Source organism: Charadrius vociferus, unplaced genomic scaffold, assembly GCF_000708025.1.
Source record: "Charadrius vociferus isolate BGI_N301 unplaced genomic scaffold, ASM70802v2 scaffold103, whole genome shotgun sequence".
NCBI lineage: Eukaryota > Metazoa > Chordata > Aves > Charadriiformes > Charadriidae > Charadrius > Charadrius vociferus.
Genome location: NW_009648061.1, coordinates 1702475 through 1727818, shown reverse-complemented (window position 1 = coordinate 1727818; position 25344 = coordinate 1702475). Strand labels below are relative to the sequence as shown.

Here is a 25344-nt window from a genome sequence, read left to right as displayed (position 1 = left end):
TAGGCATGAAGAATAAAAACCTGTTTGTGTGTGACTGTTTGGAGGGAGCCACAGGGCTGAGATAAGCTGATAATCAGAGTTGTTGGCTGTTTTGAGGCTTTAAAATCTGGCTTCAATATCCATCCAATCCCTTGATTTCTTGAAGTAGGATGTTTGTTATATTTTATTCTTTTTCCCAGAAATACTTCAGGTTGATTGAATGCTCCTGATCTGGATGAGAGCATTCCAATACTACTTCTCCCTTGTAGCTTTAGATAACTTTTATACTTGACACACAACTTGCCTGCAACTTTTCCCACCTTCCCTGTGAAGCATCAGCCCTGCAGTGTCTGCACAGTACTGTTACTCTGTACACTTTTAGTAAATCAGCAGAGTTTCTGCTTTCAGATGCAGCGTACTTGCCACAAAAGCAGTAGATCAGCTTGACACATCCTGGAAGTAACAGACTTTTGCTCTACCTGCGCACATTGCAGCTGTGTAGTATGTGTGCAGCAGCCTGTTACGATGCACGTTGGAAATGTTGGCTGTCTTTAACAAGTTCAGAAGTTCTGTAGCCAGGTTGGTCACAAGCTGGTAGAGCTCCCTGTGGCTTACAGACATCAAAAACCAACATATAGTTCTCAGACTCCTTGTAGACTGACCTGAATAGACCACATTTCCCACTGGGGAAAAAAGGGATGTATTCAGGGAAGACAGAAATACGATGTTATGTAATGGTATCACGATTATTCATTTTGCTTAACGGTGATCCAAGAAAATCAGTTGCTTGCTATATCTAAATTCTGATTCCATGCTGTTATGTTATTACTAGTTTTAAGTTTGTAAGGTTGTGAATATTGATTTTTAGTTCCTGTGCAAACAGTGAGAAATTTCAATCTATAAGCCAGTTTTTTCAATGAGTGATGTACTGAAGTTAAGCTGTACACTGACGAGCTTTAAACATGTTTGGGACCATAAATATCCCTATCAGAATCTTTGCATTGAAAGTAGTGTCTGGGCAGGTTCCCAGCCTGAGAATGGCTAAAATGCAACTGAATATCTGAAACTGTTGACCATTGCAAGACAGTGAATCTCTTACGGCTTTTGTGCCTTTTGACATTTAATAATATGGGGAAGGACAAGGTGAGGAAAAAAAAACCCGCACAGATAAAAGATATGTTTCCTAAATAAACAGTTATCATAAAAGGTTGTGTGCAAAACATTGGAGCAAGAGTCACGGTAGTCTTTGCTGTGAAATCTGTCACCAAGTAGAGATGAACAGGATTTTGATGTGAATTCAGTTTCTTCCACATATGTACAGACACACATGCACACACGCTCTCTCCGAAATGGCTCCCTCAGCATCTATGAGTGGGAAGACTGAAATCCTGGCCAAGCCAGGTGTTTGTAGTAGTGCCAAAGTAGAGCAACAGATATTTTTCCGAACTGGAGTCAAGTGTGGGAATACAGATCAGGCTGTATGTGGAAGAGAATGATCTCTTAAGGGCCTGTTGGCTTTTTGCATATAACCTTTTGTGTGTATTCTGACAACTTGATTATAAAATAGCTCAGAGGGCTTTTTATGTATACACAATATGCTTAATGGTGTTACTAGAGATCTCTCTTCTTTTTTTCGTCTTGCTCAAACTAAACTTTACACCAGAATAGTCTGAGGTTGAAACGAAAAAGGAAGTGGAATTGGCTAAGATTTAAAATACAAAACCTCGCTGCTCCTGAACAGAAATAATGAAACAGTAGTCTGTGCAAGCTGGTGAAGGAAGATGGTATCATTTTAAGTGATGTGCATGGTGCATGGGAAGGCTGAGGAGGTCTTGGTCTGGCTGTAATGCTGGTGACTTGCTCACATCTAGCTGTGAGGCATGTGTGTTTGATTCAAAAATGCTTGTTGAGAATGGTCTCGCTTTGTCTCACAACTCACTGCCAGAAACATGCCCTCCTCTGCATTATCCTGTATGGAAGTGTGTCCATCTTACTCGTTTCATCTTAGGTGGACCCTGCGGTGACAGACCTGCTTTTCTGGTTGCCTGTCACTCCTGAGTATTTGAGTCTTTAGTGCTGGTGGTCTACAGGTTAAACGTGGATGTCATAGTAAGGCTGCTCTCTCCTCTGCGTGCCCTTTCCAGGCAGCAGAGCAGCTTCTGGATGCCCCCATCAAAGTGTGAAATCTCTGTCCATTGGGCTTTTGTGCATCTCTAATATTTCTATCGTGTCATTATAGCACAGCAATGCTTAGTGTGACAGGTCTGGCAAAACACAAGTAGTGCAGTCTTTTGGTCAGTACTTTGATATACCCATCACCATGAATCTGAGAGTTGAGGAGGACAGTTTTTAAGTCTGAAAGAAGAGATGCATCGAGTGGCATCAGGCTAAAGTGTGTTGTGGTTTACTGGTTTGGTAGGACTGAAATCCAGTTACCCAGCACAGATTTTCTTTGTAGCTACTTTGCTTGAGAAAGGGGACCAAATTTAAGTCCAAGCATTATTGAAAAAGCACAAAGTGCTTGACAGAAGTGAGGCAGAAACAGGGCTTTAAACTATGTAAAGCTGTGGTATAGACTTTTTTTTTCTTGTTCACTTAAGCAATGGGACAAATGCTAACAGGGTAGTAGTAATGTAGCTGATGTAATTTTAGGAAGATGTGAGAAACTTGGTTTTGCTTCAAGGATGAATTTATTCTGAATAGGAAATTGATTCCATTATAACTGTAGAATAGATCGGGTTATTTGGCTTTTAAAAAAAAAGATAATTATATCTAATTTTCAAAAAGTATGCGTGCATTTAATATTTCAGATGTCACTGAAAGACTCTGGAAGACGAACTCCAGGGAGTTTGACATCTTAGGGGTTTTGTTTTTAAAAAGATAGAGTTTTTGTCCACTGCATGTCCTGAAAGCCAAAGTTTACAGGCTGACACACACATAGCCCCTTTCTATGCCCATATATACTTGTTAGGGAATACTATTGTGACATTGGGCCCTGTACAAATAATAGCTCCTTCAACAACTGCGTCTGTGGTAATAAACGTACTGCAACACTGTGCTGGGGGGCAGGGGCAGAAAGAGGAATTGGCAGTTTTTACATGCCGAAACTGTGTGCCTTTCTTTGTGTTAGCCTGCTGAAAAGGCTGCCTGCGTATCCAAAAGCCATTATTATAAAAATGAAAAATGAAATAAATTGTGAAAGTGTTTTGTGGATATTTTACCCTAATAAAATAACTCTGTGCACTTGGGAAGGTATTTACTCAAAAATAATTGTTCTCTGGTGTTATGTTCAGCAAAATACAGTAAGGTCTTATTTAGCTGCAGTCTTTCAGGAGATCGCAGGGATGGGATTTAAATGGATAGAGGCCCATGATGGAAACACTGAAACTTCCAGGATGTTGCAGACAATTAAAATAATACTATCTCAGTGACTAATGGCACGCTCCCAAGAACTTAGGAAAGAGGTAGCACAGGATGTAGGCTCATTCAAGCAGATGTTTCTTAGTCTGTGCTATATTTAGATCAAGAAAAAAAAAAAAAACTGCTGGGTGAAACATTTGCCTGTCAGGGATTCAGAATTTGATTTCCCTCTCCAATTTTAATTCCGATAAGATGTGAAGAGCAGATGATGAAAAGAGCAGAAGAGCCTCCTTCTGTGACTGAACTGAGTTATTTATACATTTTCTTTCATTGTTCATTAGAGCTGTCTTGCCGCCGGATAAAGTTCTTACTGAGGTCACAGGACTCGATGGTTTGTTTAGGGATCTTTGTGCTGCTTGTTTTACAGAGAATATGAAAAAACATGCCTGGAAGTTGCTCAAAAGTTCATACTGAGAGAAAGTTAATAGTTTTTTAATGAACAGTTTGTTTGTGTGGTGTTTTTTTTTCCCACTGGATTTTTGTTGCCAAGCTGTCTTTTATGGAATAATGCGTTACCTCAGAAAATCATTGCACTATAAAAATCTGTAGTTCTGCACTGCTGAACATGTATAGGTAAGCTCCAGTCTCTGTTCACCCCCCACTGTAAACTGTTTGCTTTCTTCTGGCTTTGCTGTGCAGTGTTTTACTGTCTTCATCCTTAGTTTTATATCCGAAAACAAGGTAATTCATGTAATTTCCAGTATATCCAGTGCTCATTCTGGTTTTAAAGCTGTATACAAGCCAGCTGGCTATTGTCACCCATTATGAATTAAGCTCCTCTCAGTAGGTTGCATGAATTTCTATCCAGCTTTAATAACCTGACAGTTCTGTTAGTCTGTGGTGGCTTTATTCTGACTTCTGTGTGTAAACATGAAGATTATTTTGAAGGCAAGCTGTTTGTCAGAAACTTACTTGGTGGAAAAGTGTAAAAAGCTTATTTGGTAATGTATTAGAGTAACTTTTGCTGTGGAAGTGTCACAGAGCTGTTTAGTCACTTCATAAATGGCTTAAATTGTTCCACTTTCAACAGTGTATGAGTCACAGCTAGGCAAGTAATGCATGCTAATTACTCTCCTTCTCTTCCTGCACATTTGTAAAATGTTTTTCCTTCCCAAGCAGTGGGCAATTCGGCTAACGAACGAGGCAAATGCAATGTAGTTTTGAGCCCTTTGTACCACAGGGGCAAGATAGCATCCTTACAGCCATGCCATGCTGACCAGGCACTAAGCCAGTCGGCATAACACTTTGTGCTGCTGGTGCCCGTGTCTTTCTGCTCAAGGCAGGTGGTGTTGCTTTGAACTGGGTATGCAGAGGGGAAGGTCTGCTTGTTCTGTGTTGGCTTCGTCTCCAGCGTCCAGAGTGATCTTCAAGGGAAGTACTTGCATGCACAGTACATCAAACAGCCCAACACTTATAAGTTTCGTTGCTCCTGCTAGGTCCTCTCCACCCAATTATAGAAGTGGCTGAAGTGTACGTGAAGAATAAGAAATGCAGAGGTGAGGTGTCCCTTGTACAGGTCTGACATGACCCAGCTGCAAAAGACATGCTGGAAAAAATTGAAGTGGTTCTTATATCTGTCTTGAGCTGCATTACAGGTGCCTCTAAGGGAGCTAAGGGGCAAACTTGATATAGTCCAAGAGACTCAAAAATGGTTTTAATCCCAGTTTGTTTGTGATAAACATCTCTGAAAATTTGGCCTTTTATACATGGTGCTGTAGGCATGGAGTGTAAGAGGTCTTCCAGTCAACACTGAACACATTAGATCTGCAGGCGACAGCAAAGTGTTACTCTCAAATGAATATATTTGCAGAGTTGCAAGCTGCACTGGCTGTATGTACACACCAGCTCACTTGGAAGGTCTATAACATGGTGCCCTACTGTTATGGCCCAGACATAAACTTCATCAACTAAGAGGGAATAAAAACATGTCCTCTTGGCATTGAAACCTAAGTAAAGTTTTCAGGTTGTGTTGTCAGGCTTCTTGCTCTTAAGTTTCATTTGTCTTTGAAGTGAAATTTGCATTCCTAAGTATGCATTTGGAAAAAAAAATATTGGATGCTACATTTGGTTATATTGGACTGAACGTTGACGGGCGCTTTTGATCCACTTGCTAAGTTCTGTTGATTTGTGCTCCTTTTAATAAGACAGACTGCTGTGGCTTGGGCTTGTGGTGTTTACGACTATGGAGTTGCATTCAAATCTGTTGACAGGCATTGTCTTTGAAGCATATGAGTAGTCAGAATAACACAGTGTGTATGAATAGGCAGTTCCGGGGAGGGGGGGAGTATAGTAGATTTGTAGAAAAGAGTCTGGTTAAATGTTACTAATTCTTCGCAATTTGTGAAGATTTAGCTCATAGCTTGGTTAATGCAAAACCTACCTCAGGAGGCATGTAAGGCTCTAAGATCTGAAAACTAGCATTTGGTTTTAAAATAAAGCTTCAAAGGAACACATTAATCAAGATCTAGAATCCTTCAATTAATTTTCTATTTTAATGTCGCTCCATTGGTAGTTAGGAAACCTTTATGATCAGAACATTGTAGAAACTGCAGCATGAAATGGGTATTTCTGTAGAAAATATTAAGCAAAGAAATAAAACGTTTGGTTTTCTGTCTCTTTAAATTAAGTCAGTTTGATTGCTTACTGTCTGTATTTTAACTATGTTAACCTTTTAATTAGGTTCAAAGTTAATAAAGCCTATTTGTACCTCTAAAATGTATAAAGGCAGAGATTAAAATGTAGTCAAAAGACCTTGATACTTTCAATCGGAACAGAGTTGTTCTTTCAGGATAAAAAGCGAACTCTAATCCTTGTCCTTGGAATCACAGGGTTTGGGGTGTGATGGTAAAACAGAGAGGAGGGACCGGGTTTGAATGCTCCCTGGGAGAGTGGCTGTTCTGTTGTGCTGGGAGCGTTGTAGGAGTCAGCTGTGCTCCTGCTCTTCAAGCAGCGTTCTTATCAGTTGCACAATAGATGGCTGATGGTTTGTTGATGAATAATTTTCACAGAGAGCTCAGGATGCAACAGCTTGCTTCATAAAATTGTGGAAAAGAACACAGTAGGGTTCAAGTGACCGGTAGTGATAACTAGCTAGCATATGCCTAGGGAATTTTCCGTAAGCTGTGGTGAATGGGCAGTTCTGAACAGGGATATGTGCACATTAAGTAGGGGGGGAAAACATTGAATTAGTTGGTGGAATCACTGATAATGATTTTTGTTGTAATAGTGTGAAATTAATATCAACAGGGTAAACCCCATAGCTGTAGAAATCATGACAGAAAAATAACTTCTTGCGTCTGATTTATCTCTGTATTTTGTTTTTTTGAAATGTCCATTTCTTTTTCTTTTTTTTGAAGGCCACTGAAAAGTGTTATCTGTGTGCATGTGTCAGCCTGGCAGTGTAAATTTGATGGTGGCTACAATACATCTCCCTTCCTTCCTTCCTTCCTCCCTTCTCTCAGGGAGTGTTACCATAGCATTTCCCTCCCAGGGACTCTCGCACAGAGCTGCAGATGGGATTCTCGCTATGAACTCTGTGTTGCTCAGTCGGATACACTCAGTACTGTAGAAGGAAAATGGGAAAGAAAGCGTGACTTAGCAACACGGATAAAGCTTTCCTGGTATTTCCAAGAAGCAAAAACCTTATTTGAAACAAAGGCTCTTTTTTATTAAATTAACGATGGCATTTTTCTATGAAGAGAAGCAAATCCTGTTTCTCCCCCCCACCTCAGTCTGTTTTCTCTTGTCCAGGGAGATCGATTTGGAATAGTGACTGCGTGATCCTGGGGCTTACATTTCCTTTTTTTTCTTTTTCTTTTTTCCCCCCTCTCCTTTAGCTGTGGACATGGCTTGAAGAGCTACAGAAAGAACTGCTTGATGATGTCTATGCTGAGTCTGTGGAGGCTGTGCAAGACTTGATTAAACGTTTTGGTCAACAACAACAGACCACTCTGCAGGTTACAGTCAATGTCATAAAAGAAGGTGAAGATCTTATACAGCAACTAAGGTAAAACAAATTTTTATTTAAATCTCTTATGGTGTACACCTGATATTCTGTGGAGCTCTTTCTGTTTTGAGGGTAGAGACGATAACTACAAGATAGAGTCTATAAATAAAACTTGTAAATGTTAGGATTACAATGATGTTTCATGCTGTACTGATGGTCTCTAACCCTCTGTTTACAGGAAGCTCAGCTTATAAACACTACCTCCACAAGAAGGAGATTTTGTTTACTTAAGCTACCTTTGTGATAGGAGCAATCATATGTCTTTGTAGTCTGACATGCAGAGCTCCACAGCGTTTTGAGTTATAAGCAGCAACTGTTTTATAAAGAGACGCTTGAAATTGTTTTGCAGACTGATAAGTAACTTTATTGTAGTGAAGACCATTAGTTTGCAGTCCATTTCATTCAGTCGTAATCTAAATAAATTTGGGCCCCAGCTGCACTGGTACATGTGCCCTTTGCTGCAGAAGCTGATATTATCATATCTGAATTTTCAGGTTCTATACTAAAGTAAAAGATTAAGCAATTTTTTTTTATTATTATTATCCAATTTTGATTTTTTTTTTTCATTGCCTGGAAGGTTCAGTAAAGTAAGTAGTTATCATATGCCACTTCCTTTTCACAATATAAGGGTTTGTCTCTGGTTTTAAATCTTATTCTTCTTGTAAGAAGAATGTCCTTAAATGTTGAATTAGTCAAAAAATGAAAGTAATCTAATTTCCTAATGCATTTTCAAGTACTAATACATAATTTGGATTTTAATTAACAAAGATGTACAGACTTAGCTTTCATGTAATATGACTTGCAGTGACCTTATCTGAAACAGTAGTACATTTTATGATCATGTACAGCATCCAAATTGTATGGGTTCTTTTTCAATAATACTGTTTTCTTTTCTTCCCCCCCCACCCCCTTCCTGCTCTCTCTGCTTTGAATAGGGATTCTGCCATTTCTAGTAACAAGACCCCCCATAACAGCTCGATCAACCACATAGAGACAGTTCTGCAGCAGCTGGATGAGGCCCAGTCTCAGATGGAGGAGCTTTTTCAAGAACGCAAGATCAAGCTTGAGCTGTTTCTGCAGCTCCGCATATTTGAAAGAGATGCAATAGATGTGAGTGTCTGCTCTTGGAGTTGCACTGTGCTTACTTTTCCTCTCCTGTAGGAACATTTATGCTGAGATGGTTTTGTAATTGCATTGGCATGTGGTTCAAGTGACTGATAGACTTAGTTCTTACCTGAACGAAGGCTTTTGTCTTGTACACGAAAGTGTCAGGAGAACACAGAGCTGAGCTTTATGATATTAACTCCAGCTCTGACTGGCTCCCAGTGTGTCTTTAAGTGTCTTGTAAAATCCTAGTTTACCAGATGGAGCAACTGGTAAGTTTGGGTTGAATAACAAGCTACCTTGTTATAACTAGTATGCTTACAGTTAATATGAGTAAGACTTGCCAGATGGCTTAGTACAAACCCTCTAAATTATTGCTTTGTAGTAACACCCCTCGTCTTGTTCTTTTCCAATTCAGCAGTCTTTTTTTTCAGTTGACAGCTACAAGTGGTGTTTGGAATTCTGTTATAATCTTCAGGGTTGTTGTATGGGCTGTCTTTTTTTTTAAATAAGTTTCTTTTCCACCTTTGAAAATAATGCAAAAGCACTTGTAGTGCCACACCCCTGCAAAACTTCAAGAAGTTTTGAGACTATCCAAATCTTGGAGGAGGGTTACAGCTTATCAGCTGGGAAAGTTTCGGTTTGTGTGCAGGGATATGTATACAAACAGACATGAGAACTCCACATAGGAGCTTAGGTTAATAGAAGTGTATTATAAAGCTTCTGTAAAACCACTACCGCTGTACACACAGTGACTGAAACTGAGTTGGTGCCTCAGAAGGTTCAGGATTATCCATTGGTAAATGATTCTGTTTGAGATATAAATGGCTTATCTCAAGACTCTGGAAACCAGGAGTTACAGTGATAATTTTACCTCTTTGCTTCTACATAGTAAAAGCTACAACTGTTGGTTAGGTGTGAATCGTGTAAGGGCAAAGAGGCAGTCAGCAGAAGTGATAGCTTCTCAGTTTTGGTTTTGGTGTGGGCTTTTGTTTTGTTTTGGTTTTTTTTCTTAAAATCAGGATTAGATATAATTTCTGAAGTCTGGTTTAGCTAAGCACGTTGTTAGGAGCAATGCAGGAATAGGCAGACACAGTTCCTTGATCCATGCTCACAGAGGAAGTGAGAGTGTGTGCTCTACAGTTATAACAACTCTGGTGTAAAGGAAGACTAAGAAGGTTCTCTGTTTTGCAATTCACACTGAGGAGGTGAAACTAGTCTGTAGGGAGTTTGCTACTTGGATTATCTTAGAGTAGCTGTCTTGAATACGCAAAGGAAAGGCTTGGCAGAATTGTGATTGTAATAATTAGTTGGACGACTGGTACATATGGAGGAACATAGAAGGTATCCCCCTTTTATAGGATTGTTAATTATTTCTACAGTCCCCGCAGAAGTGATCTGCAGTGCTTGATGGGGTCTGTGTGGTGTTTTCAGAACACTTCTGTTGAGGACATGGGAGCTGTGGGGGCAAGGCATATACCAAGAAACTTAGTGGAAAAATTAGGTTAAAGGTTTGAGTGAGGTTCATAACTAAGGTGATTGCTCTCTGCTGTACGTTACCAAAACCAGTATTCTACAATAGCAGAAGGCTGGTTGCAGGAGCCCTGCTTTGCATATGTGTTCTAGTCCTTCAGTACAGGATAGCATCTGTATAGACAGTTTTCAGTGGAAAGCTGCATATTCTAACTTGACAGGTCTTGCTTTTTCTGAAGCTGGCATTTGGCATGCTTTACATTTTGGCGCATAAAACAAAGCAAAGTACCAATTACCATGTTGAAAGAGTTGGTGTATTTTGTTTATATGGCTTGGAAACAAAAATCATGCTTGTTTAAGATTGTCAGAGAGCCCCCCAGGGAACAGAACGACCCTGGCTGCACAGCGTCTTCAGCAAAATGTTGATTGCTTTGCTGTTTCTGTACCATGTCTTCTCTGCTTCCTCAGCAAAGCACGCTTCTCTTTTCCCTCTCGATGAAGGCAGACATCTGTTCGGAAACTTCCGGGAAGAAAATGCAGGGACTAGTTCCAGGTCAGTTGTTTGAAAGCAGAAGCTCAGCTGAAGTAACATGATAGTGAGGAGGAGCCAGATGCCAGCTAGGAACTTCGCAGACCTTGCTTTGACCTCTTCCTTTGTCCCTGATTTTGTGTGAGTGGCCCAGCCAATTAAGACTTGGCTGTAGGGGCAGTTCATTCAGGGGAGCATCCTGTGAGGAAAGTTTTTCTGAAAGGCAAGTAGTATTTCTAGCCTGTCTTACTGCTTGCAAAATAACACGGGCTCAAGTGGGACAGAGGGTTCCCCTAGCACTGCAGGATCAGACCATGCAGCTGTGCTTCTGGGGGCAGTGGTGAGGTTTGGTGGCAGGTTTAGTCCTCTTCTTCTTGTCCTTACACTTCCCTTATTATTCGCTGACAAAATACTCTGTTTCTTTTAGTTGCTGTCCTTTGTCTTGCAACTTTTCAGATTTCTCCTGGTTTTCTGAAACTGCTGTAATTGCAGCACTGTCTCTGTTTTGCTCCTTGCTCTTGGCATAGAAACTTGACCTTCTGTATCCTCAGTCGGCTTTTAAGTGTCATTGGTCGTGAGCTATTTGAAAGACACTGTTGTGAATGCCTGTATTAACTAAAGGCAAGAAAGAGCAAAATGTCTGTGAAGAGTGCCTTGCTAGGGTGACTAGTAGCATAAGGAAGGTGTGTATGGACCCAGCCAGTGGGTAGGTAACACTGGTGGCAATGTATGCAGCCTGAAATATGTCTCTCATCTATGTGCATTTTTGCTTGTCTGTAACTCAAAAGCCTCCAGGCCTATGTCAGGGCTCCACACAAAGCATACCACACACTTTTCAACTCGCAGCTTTATCTCTACTCTATTTTTGGACTGTACTTACAAGATGCCTGTTAAGTCATACAGCTGAAAGGGCAAGGATGCAGAGTGCTGGATCACAGAGACCTAAGTCTTCTCCCTTTCTGATTTTACCTTTTTCGTTCTCCCCAGCACGTAATATTTTCCAGGTCCTGGTTAGCACTCAGCTGGTACGAGGAATGCTAGTTAGACCCTTCTGAGAAGACTTGTTGTTCTTTATTTCTTTCCCACTCAGTGCGAAAGAGTCAGCATCCCTTCTGTGTTATACCCTGCCTTGTTTGCTGGCAGTGCTACCTTTACATTTCTTAAAACCTAGGAATGTCAGGCCCCTCAGACTCTGTGCTAGGAACTTCTTGAACACATGCTATGGTAAGTAGTTACCCTGTGTTGTATCTAGGTTGTCCCTTTCCCGAGAGTGGTATTAATTTGTGTTTCAGTTGCTTTAGATGTCTATTAGTCATTCATCTTTGTTCTGTTTGTTTAATGCTGATTGTCTTGACAAACCTTTAAAAACAAAGAAGGAGCCTGCTCATTCTAGAAGTGTTGCTTGTAAAGCAGAACTTCTGGGGAAGCTCTGAAGTGTGTGGGCAGAAAGGGCTTAATGTATGTAATTTTTGTTTTAACACTGCCCTCAGCGTGTTTCAGATTTGCGTGGTGGGTCCAATGGCTGAAATAGATCACCTTGAGCTACCCAGTTACTGCTGAAAAAATGTAAGGATTACTGCCTTTGTTAGGAACCCCCAGCTGTGATGTGCGTTAACAACTTATCTTTTGAATGAGTGTGGGACCATGCTGGCATTTTTTATTTATTTGAGTCATGGGCTTCCTGGGTTTTTGAAGGGTTCAGGGAATGTCTTGCTCTGGTACGGGGTGTTTCAGACTCCTTTAAACAATGTGTGGGCCATGGTCTTAACCTCAGGGTTGCATAAAACAACATGGGAAGCAGTTATAATTCTTACTGTTGCTTGTTGTTGTTCTTTGGAGGTGGTATCACTGAGACCTCTTGGCTGAGGTGACACATGGTATTGACTTCTTCAAACTACCTGTCGTTCATATTGGGTACAGTGAATCACAGGACAGTCTGAGAGGACATAGTGACTACAATCTTCCATTATTACAAAAATACTGATACTTAGCCACAGCAATCTCCCATTGTGAGGTTATTGTGTTTATTACTTTATTTCCAGTCGATGTGATAGTAAGAGAGGTAAGGTTTTGGCATCTGTTCTGAAGGGAGATGGACTGGCTTTGTTTTTATAACAGTGGCACAAATGTGCCATGTTAAATCTTAATCCACTTTTTAATGGTGTTTAGAAAGGTGGAGAAAGATGATGTTTTGATGGTGGAGTTTCACAACCTTCTTTAACATTTGAATTTTTCAGTTTGACCAAGTCTAACTACAATTACTGGAGGATAACTTACAAATGTTAACTGAACCGGGTGAAGATAAGATGGTAAATCTGGTTTGTGAGAACTTACGTAGCTCAGTGGGTGGTTTGAAGAAAACAAACGTTAGATGACATACACTGCTTTTGGTAGTGAATGAATGCAGAGTTTTAAAGGTGAGCTGGGAAGAGCAGGTCTGAGGTGCATGAGAGCAGAAAAAGGGTTTAGCTGGAAGTAAGCCATTTCTCAGGCTGGACTGTCAGGAAGGCTTCATTTCTGAAATATTTCAGATCAGTTAAAAGGGCATGAAGAGCAGAGAGGGGTGATGAGACACATTGGGCATGGACCAAGTAAAAGGGAAATAAAGGGAAGTTGTGAAGGATTTTGTGGGAGGGGAAGCCTGTGTGTACGTTTAGAGGGGAAACCACTCGTAATTCTTAAATAGATTGTGTTTGTGTGTAATGTTCAGAGCACACGGAAGAGAGATTAAAGAAGCTTTAAGCAGTGACTGAAAGCCTTGACCTGTATATCATCCTGAATCCTTTGTCTGTCAGCTTTTCTGTTTTCAGTGTTACCCTGAAACATGAGTTTCTGCCTGTTTTCACTTTGGTAGAGCGCTGATCAAAATCAGGGATTGCAAATAGCTACCCTAATTGTTTGGTATCTCCTGCCATGACATGGTGCAAAACTTGAATACTTAGTGAATCAAGTAGAATTTTTGCAGAACACCATTAAAACAGGAAGTAAACTCACTGATGCTGCAGTTTTAAAAATAATTGCTTGATGTGTCCCATGTTTTATGGTGCCATCTGATCAGAATGGAAACAAGCCTTCAAGTAAGACTGTAGCTGACTACAAAAACTTTATACAGATGATTTAACTTTCTCCTTAGATGATTTAGCTTTCTCCTCAATTCTGTTTATTCTACAAGGCTTGTTTTCCTGAAATTTCTCTGGTAGTTTAACTGTCTCAGTAACTTCACAGCTCTGATTAACCACTTGGAAAGTGTAGTGGTGTATTCCTTTTGCTGACAACAAATCTCTTTGGTTAAATATTTATGCAGCCAGCTACTTTGTTGCAAATGCTTGTTTAGTCAGATCCTCTTTTTGCTGTGTCTTGATGCATGAATACAGGTTTACCTGTCATTTAGCACCATTCACATCAGTTTGTCCGATTCCTGAAATTGCAGAACTCTGAAGCTAAGCCTTGGTTCTTGATATCTATAATTTTGCATTCTCAATAAACATCATCAGTTTGTAGCAAAAGTCTGCTTAAAATTCTGAAAAAAATTTGGGTTACAGACTTGAGGGATAAGTGTGTCAAACACACTTGTTTGAAATAAGTAACGGATGCATCAAACCTGTGCCATAAGAACTCAACCCACTTTGATCAATGGGGTTTTTAATCATTATCTGTTAGACTTAAAAACAGTTTTGTATCCTAGTTAAAAGAATTATTTTACATTTCAGCCAGGTTTTGGAATAAGATTTGGAAAATGCACTTGTGTGGACAGGCAAGGAGGTCTTACTGTTGTGATTCCTTAGCTACCCTTCTCTCGACATCTGGCAACCTGGCCTAGTGGAAGCTGTCCCTGCCTATGGCAGGGGGATTGGAACCCGATGATCTTCAAGGTCCCTTCCAACCTAAACCATTCTATGATTTCAGCAAGTAAATTTAACTCTGACATTACAGTAACACTGTAATAAAGTAATACTTCTTGGTTTTGTTTCATTCACTAAGTGCCCTGCCTCTTTTGTCGAGTAGTGCTTCTCAGTTGTCTGGCAGAAGTTGAAGGTGCTAACACAGCCTGACTCGTCTTGCTCACAGAGGGGTAGAGCTGGCTTTTTTGTAAAGGGCCTTGCGACTGGTGTAACAAAGCTAAGCTGGCACTTGATGTGTGAAATGTTACTTGGTGCAGTTGGAAGAATTGAAAAGATGTTTTAGATCAACGTTTTCTTTTAAAAGTGCAGATAACGTTTTAACTTCATCTGTTTATCATAGAATCATAGAATGGTTAGAGTTGGAATGGACCTTAAAGATCTTCTAGTTCCAACCCCCCTGCCATGGGCAGGGACACCTCCCACTGGACCAGGTTGCTCAACCCCCCATCCAACCTGGCCTTGAACACTTGCCAGCTCATGTTGAGCTTCTCATCCACCAACACCCCCAAGTCATTCTCCTCAGGGCTTCTCGCAATCCATCCTCCGCCCAGCCTGTATATGTGCTTGGGATTACCCTGACCCAAGTGGAGGACCTTACACTTGGCCTTGCTGAATTTCACAGGCCCACCTCTCAAGCCTGTCCAGGTCCCTCTGGATGGCATCCCTTCCCTCCAGAGTGTTGACCGTGTGATATGACACAAGTGATATGTTGATAAAGGAGTACCTTAAACAAGGCAAGTGTACCTAAAGTGTTACAGATGTTGACAAGGCAAGCACTGGTTGAAGGAAAGCTATTGTGGTTCTCAAATAGATTCTTCTGGATTGCTTGCCAAAATTTAAAACCCATGCTGTAACAGCCTGTGTCTGAACCATGTTGATTGATTGTCATCAGTGAAGTCAGTCAACAACGAGCAATGCAAGTTCCTGACCTCCATCTAAGTGCTGCATTGGAAATAAACACATGTTGTCTACTGGGTAAGTGAATGTTGTCTTCCTCTTTTTTTCTTCCCCCCAGATAATTTCAGACCTCGAGTCTTGGAATGATGAGCTCTCTCAGCAGATGAATGACTTTGACACTGAAGATCTTACAATAGCAGAACAGAGGCTCCAGCATCATGCAGACAAAGCTCTGACCATGAATAACTTGACCTTTGATGTCATCCACCAAGGGCAGGATCTGCTGCAGTATGTCAATGAAGTGCAGGCATCTGGTAAGATGGCTCCTTCATGCTATTCTGGGCAGTGGTTTTATAAAAATTATCCAGTTGTCTCTCCTTGGGATGGGTGAAAATGACAGAGATGCTGGTTAGCTGTATGCTGGAGACTTTTTTTTTTTCCCTTTTTACTCAAGTCATTTGTGTTCATGAGAATGTGTTGTCATTGTGGCATGTAATTTTTATCTAAGCGTTGGCAACACCTGAAAATATATAGTTTTTTAAGAAGGAGATTCCACTCAGGATGTAGTAAAATTAGAGTAAATAGTAGGGAGTTAATTTTATAGTTAATTGGAGCAATGCGCTCAAGCCATAATTCTCAGCTTTCAAGTAATGATTCTTCCTTTTTGGTTTCTTATGCCCCTTCACCTGATGTTTTTAACTGTATTACAGTCACCTACAGTAAATCTCAGGCTTCTTTAAGAAAAAAGAAGTTAATAATATTGCATTTTTAAAGAGTGCAAAAACTGTGCTCATTTAAGCAAACGCTCTGAGGATTAAGTTGAACTTTGAGAAGGAACTGGAAAAATAAGTGTAAAACAGTGGGAAGGGGCTGTTTCTCTTGGGAAGGCTTGGAAGTCATTTCTAACCGACTGGCTGATCACAGGTGTGGAGCTGCTTTGTGACAGAGACGTAGACATGGCGACACGTGTCCAGGACCTGCTGGAGTTCCTCCACGAGAAGCAGCAGGAGCTGGACGTGGCGGCCGAGCAGCACCGCAAGCACCTGGAGCAGTGTGTGCAGCTGCGCCACCTGCAGGCAGAAGTCAAGCAGGTACGGGCGGGCTTTGGGGGGAGGTGGTGTGGGTGTCCCCCTCTCCGAGCTATCCCACCCCTCTTGGAGAGGTCTGTTCCCCTAAACAAAGGTGGAAAATTACTTTCTGCCACATAAAGCCCTTGCATTTGCAGGAGGGAGGGACTTTGAGCGCCTAAGAAACTTCATTCTCTGTTAGGATCTGTTCATCCCTCTGAAAGGCTGAGGGACTTGGGTCTTTTTAGTCTAGAGAAAAGAAGACTGAGAGGGGGCTATTATTAATGCTTATAAATACTTAAAGGGAGGGTGCCAGGGGCATGGGAACAGTCTTTATTCAGTGGTGCCCAGTGATAGGACAAGAGGTAACAGGCACAAACTTGAACATAGGAAGTTCCATCTAAACAGGAGGACAAACTTCTTTACTTTGAGGGTGGCAGAGCACTGGAACAGGCTGCCCAGAGACGTGGTAGAGTCTCCAACTCCGGAGACATTCAAAACCTGCCTGGATGCTGTCCTGTGCAACCTGCTGTAGGTGACCCTGCCTGGGCAGGGGACTTGGACTAGATGATCTCCAGAGGTCCCTTCCAACCCTGACCATTCTGGGATTCTGTAATGTTAAGTCCGTGTTTTAATTTATACCAGCAGTCCATATTTCTGCATGAATGCAAATCAAGTATTTGAAGTGTAGAGCAATTTGAACTTATGTTAAATAGTCCATACTTTTGTCATCTCTATGGTGATTAATAAAAATGAGTTCAGTGATAATCCCTGCACACTGTCCTTTTACTTTTTGGTATATTGTTTGAGACATCTGCAAGTAGTAATAATTTAGTATCAGAATGGTTTACTTTCGGGGAGAAGAAAAATGAAGTTTTGCTTCTCCTGGCAGTCAAGCCGCAAGTTTTGAGGTCCTTATCTGATAAACAACTAAACCTTTGCTGAATTTCAGATTCTGTGGGCAAAACCACTGAAGTAGGTGAAAGTTTAAAAAACAAACAAGTAAAACACTAGAAAGGTAGGAGCTTTTGATCTTGTTCACACTTGGCAGCATCACAGAAGTCTGCTACAGCCTGCTGTATTAGTGTGTCCCATAACATCTCCAAATGCAACGTGTTCTTTTTCTGTTTGTCATTAGCTTGTACATAAATTCATCTCCCTCATGAGACTATAAATGAGAGCTCCCGAAGTGCAAAGTAATACAAAAGGGGTCCGGTTAGCGTAGGAGAGGTGTATAGAAGGTTCCTAAAGTATTTCCAGGCAGCAGTTGGTTACTGTATAGTAACAGACCCAAAGTTTCTGTGTGGTCTTGAATTAAAGGAATGCAAGGAACTGGTAGTGTCTGCTGTCAGTGCAATCTAGGCATTGGTCAAATACATGACTTTTTAGTTCAAGCCTTTTTATAGTCTACTGAACTATCCTGTATCTGTCTTAGCACTTGTTCATCTTCGTAAATGCAAATTACAAATGGCTCCTTTCACATGAGTAGTGGTTGAGATGAAGTTCTATCAGATTGAGATAGTTCCTGTACTCCATTGCATACTATCTTGAAGATGGAGGAAAAGAGGGCACATTTGCAAAGAAAAGATGAAAAGGAAGAGTGTGAATTCCAGCTAATGCAGTCTCATCCCTTTGCAGTACATCAGTGGGTTAGAATGGGATGGGTTAGTAAGAAAAATAAATTAATTCCCATGATACTGAAATAATACTCAGTTACAGAACAGCATATAGCACTTGGGTAATATTTCAAAGACACACTATTAAATAGTTAACTATATTGCATGCTTCTGTAATAAAGTGAGTACCTTGCTCCACTAGCTTTGTTTGTATGCAAGTTAAAAGTGACAAGAAAGACACATGTGTTTAAAACCTGTGTTTGCAGAACAAATGTTCTGTGTTTTGGCAGATAGATACAAACAGAAGATGAACATCATGGCTTGTAGAGGAATATCCATGTTGCACGTAGTATGTGGTTTGTAGGGCATTCTGTAAGATCTTTGTATCTCTTTCAAACCACTCCTAGCCCTGACTGAAACTGAAGTTCAAGTTTAGATTTTTAAGAAAGCACTTGAAAAAATAAGTTCATCGTATAATAGAGCTATATCTAGTATACTATTCTAGCCAGCTGCCTTTTCTTAATAGACTGGGACTTAGGAGAAAAAAACAGATTCTCTATGTTCCTAGAACATCTCTATCGAGTGGGATTTTATGTTGAATTAAATGCCATAATAGGTGTGAATTCTCAAACAAACTTACATGAACAGGTAGCTGACAGAATGTTAGTATATTACAAACACCTTTTCCAGATTTTCATTGTAGAGATTAACCTGCAATATTTCCCGAGCCTGGAGGCCTAAAAATTGAATGGAACTTAAACTGAATATTATATCTTCTCATAGGATTTCTTTTGATCCCCTTTGGAATGCTTTGGGGCTAGTAACTCTTAGGTTTGTGATTTCAGTTGCCTTTTCAGAAAACCACACGTGATTTATTTTAGTTTTTATTAAATATCAGGAAGCATGATCTTCTCCTGTTTCATCTGCAGTGGGAAAAACTTCATAGCTCAGCAGGTCATAGCAGGTGCTTTACCTGAGAGTAAAATGACATGGTAAACCTCCTCTTCAGTCTGTTTTGTTTGTATTTTGTTGCCTGAAGCAGTGAACACATGGTTTTCCAGTTGAATTACTGTGATTTTCTGCCAGATTTATTGTTGATGAACTGTGTGTAAGCATACTTATTATGTAGTTAGGATATTGTCCCCATAGCAAGGATTGTAACAAGATTTCCATTTGATCTTTTCCTGCCAAACTGACATTACTGCTATTGTATTTTCACATATGTATATATGTACATAAAATATAAAAATACATAGCTTGTAGTCATGTGAAAAGGTTAGACTGAAACACTGCAGGAACTTTTCCACAGGGTTCATCTCTCAGATTACTGTGATGGAGACCAGCAAACTGCCTCCTGGCTTAGTTTTTTAGTCAAATACTTGCAAGGAGTCTCTTCAGTACTAGGTAGTGAAACTTGGAGCTTAGTGAGTTCTTAGCAGACAAGTACAGAAAGCAGATAAAAATACCCAGAGTTGCTTCTCCCTTAACTATGGTACCAGTTCTGCTTTGTGGCATTGAAGTTCTGTAGATTAAGCCTCAGGACTAGGAAGAAGCAGAAGGGCCAGAAGACAAACAGAGGTTTAAATAAATCCTGCAAAGAATTTGCGTGTCAACTTGATGTATAGTAGGTGCAGAAAGGGCAAAACCAGGTAGAAGATTACAGTGTAGGAAAACTTCAGAAGATAGGGGTAAGAGGATGCTCAGTGAAATAAGAGGAGGCAGCTGTGTGTGGGGAAAAACAACATGGAAAGAAAAATGTGACCATTTTATACAGGGCAGGGACATATGAGTAGGTACAGGCAGAGAAATATTTAAGAGAATATCTGTCTCATCCAGAACTCCACTTGCATGTTTGCCAGGCAAACTTTTTTATCACCTAAAATATAGCTGCTGGATTACTTATTGCTGCAATCACTCCTACGTACTCACTTTGTAGAATGAATGCTTTGCTCTATTTAACATGCAGCATCTGACTGGGTCAAAATCTCTACCAAGCTCCAGAACCAATCCAATTGGGTTTATTATGCTCATTAAGCCTTTTCAGTTCATTATTGTCTCCTGCTCATAGCGTATACTCTTGGATATATCTCTATGTATTCATGTCTGTATAACAGTGTACAAATACTTGTACCAAGTACAAGCTTGTACCATCAGGAGCACCTTGAGCTGCTTTGTGTTCTCACATGCATATCTTTTCGCTTGGTGCAAACACAGTCCATTGCTTGAGCTCTGATTGTCCCAAAATACTACTCAGGAAGAGTATCCTGGCACTCTGTATAGTGCCATATGGATATGAAAACGAAGCTAGGACAACTGGCTGAAGCAGGTATGTCCTTTGATCGTGTTTAGTTAGATTCAAAAATCAGTCCAAGAAACTGACCTTAAATCAAGCAGTTGTCTGTAGAACTACCTATTTGACCCTTTCAAGTGTCCCAAACTTTTTTCATTTCCACCGTTTTGCTGATGTTCTACTGATGCTTTTCTAGCCTGCTGAAGGCTGCAAGGGAAAAGATGGGGTGTGTGGTCCACCCAGTGAGGGGATGGGAACATGCCAACAAACACTGGAAGGTGGCAGCCCTGGAAGAAGAACAGGCTCGCTATTTACTAGCTCTTGTATATTCCCCTTGAGTCAGAGCAGAGGGAAGGGGAGAGTGCTGCTGGCAATGTTCCACCAGCTTCTGCACTTGCACCTCGACCTGCAAGAAGCAGGGGGCAGATCAGTGTTTTTGAAATGGCAAGTTCTGTGCTAGCTGTCTCTGCCATGTGTGGTGGGATGCCAAGTCAAGAGGAGCTTTGAATTGGTGCTGCTCTAAGCATTCTGCTTCATTATAAGTTCTCTGGAGAAGGCTAAATGTATTTTAACCCTAGGAAGGTGTGTTTGGTTACACTACACCTGGAAGTATTATTTTGTAAAGTAGAGAAGGAGCTTAGAACTGCTTTTATAAGACAAAGTAGAAATAAAAAAGGGATTTACAAAAATCTTCTGCCCCTCATGTTTGTACAGACAAATTTTTTCCTTCAAGAGTGGATTCTGTCTATGGTCTGTTGGACCCATCTGGTTCCCTCAGAAATGTCCCTTTTTCTTGCTCCTGAGGCTTACCTGTGCTTGCTCCCTCGAGTATCAACAACCCCCAGGTGTCTTAACAACTTAAAAACTCTCAGCTCTTTTCATGGTACCTTTTATGTGCCACCATGCTGTGAGCTGGAAGTGTCTCCATGCAGCAGGAGAGGTCGTTCCAAGGCCAGAGCCATCTTCCCTGTCCTGCAAGGCTCCACCTGACCCAGCGCTTTCTCCCCAGAGGAGCAGAATTGCACACCCAGTTATACAGCTGGGAGGTGCTGTCATAAGCTAAGTCTACACTGCAGACTTAATCTTTTCTACAGATTTGCAGGGTTTATATAGAAGAATTCAAATACCTGCTAGAAAAAAAACCCAACTTGTTAGCTATTCGTTGTGCAGGCAAAAGTAGGGAAAACTAGATTAGCGATACAATATTGCAATCTGGGTAAGCGTAAGACAGCGCGTGAGACTGTGATGCCGATTTGAGGGAATGGATGTTGTGTCAAGATGGCTAGACCTCAGTTGCTTCAAGCTGTTAAAGACACGTTAGAGAGTACTTTGGATGTAGACCACATGTGCCTTTTGTTTTTAAGGATTTGTGTTTTACTAAGTCCTTTTCCTGGTCTCTGTCCGTGTTTTCAGTTTATGACTATAGTCATGTCATCCTGAGTCACTTGGTAATAACCTGGCACAGTAGCATTAATGGTAGTGTCATATGTGGATCACTAGATGAGGTATTTAGTGTTAAGAACTGACTATGATTTGGGAGTTAATATATTTATTACCAGTGGTTAAACATCTAAAATCAATTGGTACAAAAAAGGTTAGAGAAGGTATGCTTAAACTGGTTATTTTCAAATCAGCTGGACCCAAAGGAATTCCTCCTAGAATACCTAGAAAACTGCCTGAAATAATGTCATAGACATTAGTGCTTATCTTCTCCAAACTTCTGGAGATTGAATGAGATTCTGGAGGCCTGAAGCTCAACATCCACTTCTCAAAAGTGGGAAAGGATTAGCTAAGGGAGGATTATAGGTCAGCTAGTTTAACGATTCCCAGGAAAAATATTGAAACGAGTCATTATTAAACCTGAACAGTGATGAAGAGAGGAGAAAGGGCTAATATAGATTAATTAAGCATAGCTTCCTGTTGATAAATCCTGTTTCTTCCTGACAAGGTAACAGGTCTTCTGGGTAGAGGTGAAAAAGCAGATGACATACATCTTCTTTCTATTAAAACTTATAAAATAGTTTAGTTCAGTCCATCTGGCCCTAGTTTACTATGAGAATGTCATACATGATAACTTGCTGGAAAAACATACTGAGTAACAAAAGTTATTAAGAGACAGACTGGATTGGAAAACACATTTCAAAATTAAAAAAAAAAAAAAAATCAGTAAAAGTGTACTTGGATACTAATTCATGTTTCCAGTCAGAAAATCTACATGTTAGAGTAGAGATTATGCTTTTAAGTTTGAAGATAAAGTCAAAAGAAGCTGGAAAAGGAATTTGACTTAATCAGAAGACACTGAATTACAGTTCAGCATTATCTTGATATATGGGAGAATTGTGCTGTAAGAAGGATGTGAATTTTATTAGTGACAAATACAGAGCATGATGTACTGGCAGGAATAATCAGCTGAACAAATGCAGTACAGGGGTAGTTACTGGCTGGGCAGCAGTTCCAGAGAAAAGTTGTACAGATGACAGTGAATAACCTGAATTATGTACAGCTTTACTCACTATTTGAAAGATTTTGATGGGAGTCATGGTTATCAACTGGGGAGAGCTCGTAAAAAAGCAGTGAGAAAAATAAGGCTGCTAACTTCACGTGGGAGAGATTGAAGAGATTGGGGTCAACAAGAGAAGAGGAATCTAGAGGAGGGAATCGGGTAATGTTCTTGATGGAGAGAGGAGAGAGAAAAACAAAGCCGATGCTAAGAGGGAGAAAATGTCTCTTTTGGGTTTTTTGATTTGTTTGGGTTGGTTGTTTTTTTTCTGTTGTGGGCAGGAGAAATGAAATCAGCCAAAATTAAAGCAAGAGAGTTTTGAGTGTTAGACATTAGAAAGAAGATGTACAGTCATGGAAGTGTCTGGTGAAAGTGCGGGATTGGAGTCTTGAGTAATGAACAAGGCACATATCTCTTGGGAGGGGCCTTAAGGTTGCATGTTCCTGCTGTTGGTAAGGAACGCACTTAGGTGGCCTTCTGAGGCTTCTTCCCACCCAGGGATTCGTCTGGTTTCAAGGGACATGTCAAAGGTGGCACATTTGGAAAACCAAAAACCTTTAAGCAATTAGAGGACATTCAGTGGTCACTTTTTTCTCAACATTAATATTCAAAATGATTTGCTTACTTTTTACTAAGCTGCATGTCCTCAATTTACATTACTGACACTGGCTCTTAGGCAAATAGTGCTTGGAACTTGATCCCGTTTTCCAGGTGATAGAAATGGTATTCAGAAACACAACCTTGTTCAGAGTATAAAATGAAACCACAAACATCTAGTAGTTGAGTGAAAGGAATGAGTTGTCAGCTACGTAAAATTATAGTGAATGTCATTCGCTATGTTTATTGAATATATAATTCAAATACTTAACTAATAAATTATTTAGTCATCAATTCCAGTACTACATGTGACACTAAATGTTTTTGTCCCTAGCAGTGATGCTTTTCTTGCTGGTTGGCAGTGGAATTGCCTATTTTATGGTCTTCTCTTTTGTTACAGGTTTTGGGTTGGATCCGAAATGGAGAGTCAATGTTAAATGCCGGGCTTATCACTGCTAGCTCTTTGCAGGAGGCAGAACAGTTACAGAGGGAGCATGAGCAATTTCAACATGCAATAGAGGTAAAAGCACCATTTCAGTGACCATAGCCGAGAAGTCCTGTATTACAGTTCACAAATGTCTGTAAATAGCATTATTGGGTTCACACTACAATTTTTTGAGTTTAGGAAAAGCTGTTGAAATCATCTTATGGCAAAGAGATAAAAGCACTTACTAGGAAGGTGTGGGGGGTTGTTATTGTACATCTTGGAGCTGCAATTTCAGGTGAATGCGTCTTTTCAGTACCTTTTTGCATCTTTGTAAAGTGATAGCTGTTCACAGCAGTTCTACTGAAAACGGTAAACCCATTGTTAGAATACAACATATAGTGCTAATTGTTAAAGTTAATAATAAATGGAACAGCAAACATCAGTTTTCTATATTCTGATATGGTCCTTTAATGTTCCCATTTTCATTTGACTGGTTTCACTGAAATTTGCGTGTGGTGGTATGTCCATCCTCCTGCCATGACTTCAAACTAAACTTACTGGATTCGTCATATCTCTGCAAAAAATAGGCAGACATCTTAAGGTTGCATGAAATGCAGTAGTACTAGTTTATATGCACTATCAAGGGGCTTATGGTGATATTGATTGTATGTAGCATACGTTTTTTAAGAACTGTACTTTTGAAAGATTAACCAATGTTATGATTGTTGGGGAAAACTATTTTCAGAAGTACTCTGTTTTGCAGTAACTTTCATGTTCCTTTTGTATTCAGTCAATTTCTATCCTTCCCCTCTTTTTTCTTTTTTTAAATACAGTTTGCACTACATGTACCCTCATTTTGAGAGCTTTGGTAAATCTTAAGTATAAAAATCATGAGATCTCTAGGTGTTTGTCAATTTTGGAATAAATAATAGGAAGCTTAAATTCTGTGTTTTCTGGGTCATTCTGTACTCAGATATAATAACATTTATTATTGTTAGTGGTTCCAGATTTTAGGTAAGCATATGTTTACACAGAAAACTACTACTAAAAATTTGCTTACAATGAATGGAGAGTTGTCTTTTGTATCGGCCTGCATGCCTGCACCTTCATTTGCTCACTACTGATGTGCAAAAACACTGCAGTAAAGCTGTGAGGACAGTAATAGCAATCAAGCCAAAATAAGATACATCCTTTCCATCTTCTTTCCTCACCACAAAGGGAAAGAAAATCAACCTGAAATTCATAATTAGAACAAAGTGTACTGCAACATAGGTATGCCATGTGTGGCTTAATGCTAGACAGCAGCTATTGCTTACAAACTGCTAGTCATTGTTGATTTGATGATAAATCTCTACAGGATTTATTACCTTTGTATTTGCATAGTGAAATCATGCAGGGACTAATATTAAACAGTTATTTTTAGTTGATGGGTGTTTGTGCATGTGTATAGAAGTGTCATTGATACGGTGGAAATGTGAACATTTGAGGTCTTTAAGAAAATGAACCGAAGTGCTCCACTGAACTCCTGAATTTTCAC

The 25344-nt window shown here is 40.2% G+C and overlaps 1 protein-coding gene across 1 annotated transcript in view; it reads left to right on the top strand.

The window, feature by feature from the left end:
- Nucleotides 1-25344, top strand: part of TRIO (trio Rho guanine nucleotide exchange factor) — a 182907-nt gene that overhangs the window by 50505 nt on the left and 107058 nt on the right. Inside the window, exons 11-16 of the mRNA XM_009883743.1 lie at nt 7236-7405; nt 8341-8515; nt 15429-15624; nt 16235-16401; nt 23781-23900; nt 25318-25344. The exon at nt 25318-25344 is cut by the window's right edge and continues 165 nt beyond it. Coding sequence (XP_009882045.1) covers nt 7236-7405; nt 8341-8515; nt 15429-15624; nt 16235-16401; nt 23781-23900; nt 25318-25344 — 855 coding nt within the window. The remainder of the gene's footprint in view (nt 1-7235; nt 7406-8340; nt 8516-15428; nt 15625-16234; nt 16402-23780; nt 23901-25317) is intronic.